Source organism: Mustela nigripes, chromosome 14 (assembly GCF_022355385.1).
Source record: "Mustela nigripes isolate SB6536 chromosome 14, MUSNIG.SB6536, whole genome shotgun sequence".
In the NCBI taxonomy this organism is placed as follows: Eukaryota; Metazoa; Chordata; class Mammalia; order Carnivora; family Mustelidae; genus Mustela; species Mustela nigripes.
Genome location: NC_081570.1, coordinates 15,178,612 through 15,185,219, shown reverse-complemented (window position 1 = coordinate 15,185,219; position 6,608 = coordinate 15,178,612). Strand labels below are relative to the sequence as shown.

Genomic DNA, 6,608 nt, shown 5'->3' with positions numbered 1-6,608 from the left:
CCCCGCCCGTGCAGGCCTTGGGGTCTCCACGCACCCGCTCTCCCTGCCCGGCGCGCCGAGGGTTAAGGAGGCGAAGGGGCGGGGCCGAGGCCGGGCTCGGGGCGTGATTGGCCACGCGGCCCAGCCCCCGCGCCCCGCTATTGGCCTTCGGCGGGCCCGCCTCCCCCGGGCCAGGCGCCGGAGCCGCGCTCGCCCGCGGGGAGCCGAGCGCGCGGCCGGAGTGAGCAGCCGCGCCGTCCGAGGAGCGCGGCCGGGAGCCGAGAGCCGGGGCCGGGCCCGGGGAGCGGAGCGGTGCGGGAGCGGAGCGCGCGAGCTATGGTGAGTGCCGCACCCGGCCCCGCCTCGACTGCCCCGGCGGCCAAGCGGCGGGGGGACTCGGCCGGGCTCGCGGGGGGCTGGGCGCGGGCTGCGGCACTGGCTCTGAAGGCGTGGAGTCGGGGGTCGCGCGGGCCAGACTCGACTGGCCGGGCTGCATCGCCGAGCTTCCGTCGGGGGCGGCCGCGCTCAGTTTGGGTCTGGGCAGCTGGCCCCGGCCAGGTTTGGAGGGCTCAGGGTGGCCGATTCGGTTCGGGGACAGTTGGTGCAATTCTAGTCTGGGGCGTCCGGAAGTCCTAGCAGGGAGTGGAGACCCCGGGCATCCGGGCTGGGTCCGATACGGAGGTCGGGCACAATCGCGGAGCGGCTGGGTCCAGTTGGACCTAAATGTCCCGGGACGCCGAGGTCGGTCTGGGGCTGAGACTGGGCTTGGGGCGTCGTGGGTGGCCGAGCCTAGCGCATTTCGGAGGGCTAGGTAGAGGTCGAAGAGCTCGGGGCTGCCTGTCCCCCTATGGCCCGAGGGGGTAGAGGCAGCTAGGTTGGTGGCTGTCAGAGACCAGGGAGTGCTTGGGGACCCTACTTTCGGTAATCCGCTCTCCCCAGCATCTCCCTATAATGGGTCCTCAGAGGAGGGGGTGTTGAGGGGGCTGGCAAGCGACTCCAGGGAGAAGGGACGTGCAGGGGGGATTTCATGGGGGTTTCTGGAAACCCAGGAAAGAAACCCTTTTGGTTGAGGCTGGGTTTGTTGGGGCTGTTTTAGGGCGGGGTGTTGTCTCTGGAAGGAAACCTTGGACCTCTCAGTAATCTCTCTAGGGCCTGATGATCACTTCTACATCATGGGGGTGGAAGCCACCTACTTCTCTTTGCTTTCCCTTGGACAGGCCCTTCTGATTCTCTCTCCTAGTCCTGTTCTGTGCCCTGTGAAGTGAGTACAGGTCACCAGGGAGGGCTTGAGGACGGCATGTGCCGGTGATGATGGCTGCCAGTTCCAGGGAGATTGCTACCTCCATTTCTATGTAATGATGCTGTCAAGCTTGAAGGGAACCAGGCAGGGACAAGATGGGACCCCTGTAGGCATAAGGAGTTCCCCACGGGTATCCCAGGACCGAACTCTGCTCCACCCAGAGCGGGCGTCCCCTCCCCAAATCGCTTTTTCCTCCTCTCTCCTCTCCCCACCAATATCTACCTCCTCCTCTGCCATTTGCCTGCCCAGAGTCAGTAATAATGAAATTGTGTCTTAGAGATACAACTGGAGCCAGCCTGCCTCCTTGGTCAGGAATCTCTCTCCTGGAATGCTCTACTTGGACAGTTCCGGTGGCAGGGAGCTCACACCCTGTGGCCTGGCCCTTGATTTAAGGTCTCTTCACAGGAGCAGTAAAAGGGGTTGAGACATAGAAGTCATATCCTTCACTCTGCCTTCAAAGCCACCCTGATCTAAGTTACTCAGAAAGACAACTTTTTTCCCCTTAGAAACTACCAAAAAAGAGAGGGCACCTTGCCATGGAGATACTTTTCAGAGGCTTACAACCTGAGAAACCTTCCACACTTTAGCATCAGAGAGATTCAGGTTCGAAGCCTGGCTCTCCCATGTCCCCGTGGGGACTTGGATCAAGTCGAACCCTCACCTCTGACCATCAGTTTCCTCATCTGTGAGAAGAGACGAAAGGTCTTGGCTTGCAGGAGTAATGGGGGATTTGATGAGATAACCCAGCGAGAGTGTTGGCTCCAACACAGCTTTATTTCCTTTCCCTACCATCTTTAGCTTGAGTTGGGACATTCTGTGTGACATCTAACCTGTTTGCTAGTTGGGAAGAAGGATTACAGGTTATCGTGAGGGGAGAAGAAGGGGCAGTGACACTTAGAGAACCATTCCTTTGTTCATCAGTCAATGAAGATTTATTGAACACTTACTATATGTCCTATGCTAAGGAGGGAAAACTGTCATTAACACAGCATTCGGGGAGCTTCTGCCAGTTCATAAATGTCTATAAGGATCCTCAGGCCAGATGGCATATCTCTGGGAGAGTCAGAGGTATCACACCAGGCGAGGAGTTCTTCCTGACTGGAGAGATAAGAGAAAATGTCACTGAGCGGGTGACATCTGAATTGGAAAGAACTTCCAGGCAGGGGAACCTCTGTGAACAGAGGACCAGGGACATGAGTGCAACAAGGAATGCACTTGGAAAGGCCAGAAATGGTGCTTGCTTGGCACCTGGGTATGAGAGAGCCAGAAAGCAGGAGAGAGAGTAGGCAAGGGACATGCCTGGGGCCAGATGGCTGAACGCTTAGGCTGAGGGGTTGGAGCCCCACTGGGGATTGTTGACCCCCCGTGCGTGGGGTGGGTGGGTGGGGTGGAGGATGACATCACGCTTCCTTGGCCCCTGTCATTTTGGTTTCCCCTAAACACTAGTCCCTGTGCTCATTCCTGAGGTGGGGGTGATTCCGGGCTGCTAAAGAGTTCATTCCTCGGATCTCCTGCTTCATGGGTTTTAAACAAATCCCATGTTCGCTCCCTTCCAGCATGGCCAAGTTTCCCCTGGTCCCCGGGCTCCGAACAGGGTTCCTTTGGAGAGGAGGTGGGCTATTTTCTCATGTCCTGCCTGAATGTCCCCTATGGTCCCCAGCCCCCCATCCAGGTCTCTAACCCCTCGGTGGGGAGTCAGTGCAGTTCTTAAAGGCCTCAAGTGGACACCCCAGTGCAGGCTTGGGATGAGGGTTCTGAGAAGGCTTTTGTATCTCCTGTCTTCAGTTGTCCTCATACCACCCAGCAGCAGGCACAGAGAGGTGAAGGAGATTGCCCAGGGTCACACAGCAGGATAAGGTCAGAGCAGGCCCAGGGTTACCAGGAAGACAGGTTGGGGGAAAGGAGGCCCGACCCAGTGTTCCCTCTCTGCTGTTGTGACGCCTTGAGAATGTTCCTCCACACTCCAACCTAGGGGCTGAGCTTAAAGCCACAGCCAAGGGTTGGGAGTCAAGTAAGTGGCTGAGTTGAGGACAGGGGCCACTGCCTAGGTTTGAACACTGATGTACCACCAGCTTGCTGTGTGACCTTGGGTCAACTCTTTCCCCCTCTCTGCACCTCTTTTCCTACCGAGCGGAGCAGATTCGCTTCCCTGGCAGGATATCATACGGATACAACCTAGGATCCAGTGTAGAAAAGCTTAAGAACTTGAGAAGGTGTTACTCTTTGAAGATGGGAGGCCAGCCACATGCCCCCTGCACCTGTCCGCTCGGAGGCCCGCTTCCGGCTTCCCAGAGCCCCGCAGTACCCTTTTCTCTGCGGCTCAGTGTCTATGCTGGTACCTGGATCACTCAGCTTTCCTGACAATGCTGAGATTTGTGGAAAACAGGTGCGTCGTGAATCTTTGTTAACAACAAGGTAGATGGTTTCTTAGGATGGGAGAGATCAGACCCTGTGGGGAGCAACAAGATTTGAGTAGTCAGAGGACTGTCCACAGGTGGGTTCAGCAGAAAGTTTCAGGCATTGGCCACGATGTAACCCGCTTGGCTAAAGTCCACACTTTGATGTCTACTGTGAGGGAGGAGTCATCGGCAAAGGTTTATGACTTTTCGTATTCCCACTCCATTTTTTTTTTTTTCTTTTTTGTCAGCTAGGTAAGCACCCCGGCCATAGTCACAGTGCTGCGTTCACTCGTTCAGCAAACAAGTCTGCCTGGCATGGGACCAGGCGTCGGGGCGGCCGTCAGCCTGAAGGAGAGCGACAGATCTCTCTTCCACAGTCGGGCGGACAGGCAGATAAGGAGCAGGAAATGAAAAGGGCAACTGCAGTCACCAAGGAGACATGTGGGGAGCTGGGAAGCAGAGAGGGGAACCTCACCTGGGGATCAGACGAGGCTCCCCGAGGACGTGGCATGAAAGCCATGGTCTCAAGAATGCGTGGTCTGAAGGGTGACTGGGTTCCAGGTGGAGGGAGCCGTAGGTGAGAGATGGGACCAGTCACGGAGCCTTCAGCAGTCACTGGGTCTGGAGGCTGAGAAGATGATGTGTGGGAGGCGGCCCCGAGCAGGTGCATGCAGGGAGGGGCTTGTTAAAGATCTGGGGCCTCTATCCTAAGGACACTGGGGAGCCACTCTGGAGTTCAGAGGCAGGAAGTGATGTGGTCAGAGTTGTGTTTTGAGATAGTCAACAGGGGTGAGGCCGGGAGCCAGAAAACCTGTTAGGAAGCAGGTGGAGTGGTCCTAGGAGAGACGATAGTGGACTAGACACTTAGTTACTGCCCCTCCTACCCCACCCAACAGCCCCATCCTGCTGCCCAGCACGGGCAGCGAAGAGAGGGGAGGCGGTGGCCCCGGAGGTTGCATAAAGCCCATTCCCTGTGGACACTGACCGTCCTCCACATATTTTCGTACAAACAACAGTGGGGCTCCTGGCCTCAAGGAACTTTGATCAAATGAGAAGGATGAAATCCCCACATGTCTCTAAAACCAGGTAGAATAGGATGGTGCCAACCTGGGGATACCACTCTAGAGTCACCCTTGGCATGAGTATATATTAGGGAAGGCTTCCCAGAAGAGATGGCATTTGTGCTTCCTATGGCAAGTTAGTGAAATGGTATGTTTCCTAGGAGCCAAGTTTTAGAGAAATGAAAATATGAAGATACTCTCCTGTCCCTAAGGAATTATAATCTGTGGTGGGGGGGGGGAGTTTAATGAACAACCAACGCTAAGTGAACCCCTCAATCAGTGAGTGGCACTGGGGGTCTAGGGCCTTGGAGTTCTCCCCTTCCCCAGGGGTCCCCAAGAGCAGAGGTGGCAGAAAGATCCACAGCCTGTCTTGGCTCACTGACAAGCCTTGGAACAGCTCCCTCCTCCCCACAGAGCCCTTGGTGGTGGTGGGGGATCCTTTGGGGAGATGTAAACAGAGGAACAAGTTTCTGGAGAACATTCGGGAAATTAGCTAAGGGAGGATCTAACTTCAGGGCTTGGAGACAGTGAGGCCTTGGCTACTAGAGCTTAAAACCAAAGCGTGCTTGTGTTCTGAACATCTGATTCACCTTCCCCATTTCATAGGTGGGAAAACTGAGGGGCAAAACGATGACCTTCCATGTGCCTGGGACTTAAAAGCAAACCTCTCTGACCTTCATGGGAACCCCAGGAAGTAGGTTTATCCCCAGGACAGAGCTGTGGAAGCTGACACTCACAGATCACTTTGGGAACTAGGGACTGGAACCAGGTAGTGAATTCCTGATTCCTCGGGATCCTGGCTTCAGTCCCAAGCTGCCACCCACTTGAGCAGAAACTCTGCTGTCCCAGGAAAGCCCCCCTGGGGACAGGGAGGGACAGGACTGCCGGGCAGCGGCCAGAGGCATTGGAAGGTGACTGGGGCCGGACGTTGACCAAGCTGAAATGTTATTTTTCACATTTGCAGAGCCCCTGACAGTTACCCCAATCCTTTCCCCGCTGGTCACTGACTGTTTTGGGGTCCCATCAACAATCCGTGGCAGAGCGAGGACTGAAACCCAGGCCTGCGACTCCCAGTTCCGACGCCATCTCCCTGGTTCCTGGCCTTGCCCTGTGGGCTGCAGCAACCCCCTGCCTGAAGATGTCCCAGGCTTCCTGCCCACTGGCCCCTGGGAGCACGAGCAGCTGCCCCAGCCCAGAAGCCTCCTCCCCTGACTCTCCTCCCCATAAGCTCCTTTTCCTCCTTGGCGGGGGGGACAGGACGGGTATGAGGCCCAGCCGGGAGGGGTAGGGTTACAGTGTAAACACCATCATGTCAATATTTACCTCTGCCTGGAACCAGGCCTCTCTGCCTCCCACGCACTGCCCATCCAGGTGCATGTGGCCCGCTCCGAGGCTCTGGTCACCGAAAGCCAGGCCAAGGGGACAAATGTAGCTTCCTGGCCAAGCCCTGCCACGAACTCTATGTGTGGCTCTGAGCAAGAGCTTCCAGGGCCTTCGTTCTCCCATCTGTAGCCCCGTGGGGCTGGAACAGACCTCCTCAGGGGCACTTTCAGCAATAACCTGCGGGATTACAGACACAGCGCTCTGGTGTGGAACAGGGGCCTGAAGCAGGGCAGACCTGGGTTCAAATCCCCATGTCTCTGCTCTCTCGCTGTGAGGCTGTGGGAAGTCACTGAACCCTGCAGAGCTTCCATTTCTTCCTGTGTAAAATGAGATCCCAACTGTGCCTACTTCAGGGGGATGTTGGTGAGGAGCCACGGATCAAACTCCAGCTCTTGGCGCAGGGTAAGAACTGAGTAAGCCGCGGTAATGGTGGTGGTTGTTATTCCAAATAAACATTTTATGATTCTCCGAGTCCAGACACTGGGT

At 56.6% G+C, this 6,608-nt stretch overlaps 1 protein-coding gene across 2 annotated transcripts in view; it reads left to right on the top strand.

Moving 5' to 3' along the window:
- Positions 1–216: 216 nt before the first annotated feature.
- Positions 217–6,608, top strand: part of ECE1 (endothelin converting enzyme 1) — a 115,598-nt gene continuing 109,206 nt past the window's right edge. For both annotated transcript variants that reach the window (XM_059376549.1, XM_059376547.1), the window contains exon 1: positions 217–318. In XM_059376549.1, the coding sequence (XP_059232532.1) occupies positions 316–318 (3 nt within the window). In that variant the 5' untranslated portion in view covers positions 217–315. The remainder of the gene's footprint in view (positions 319–6,608) is intronic.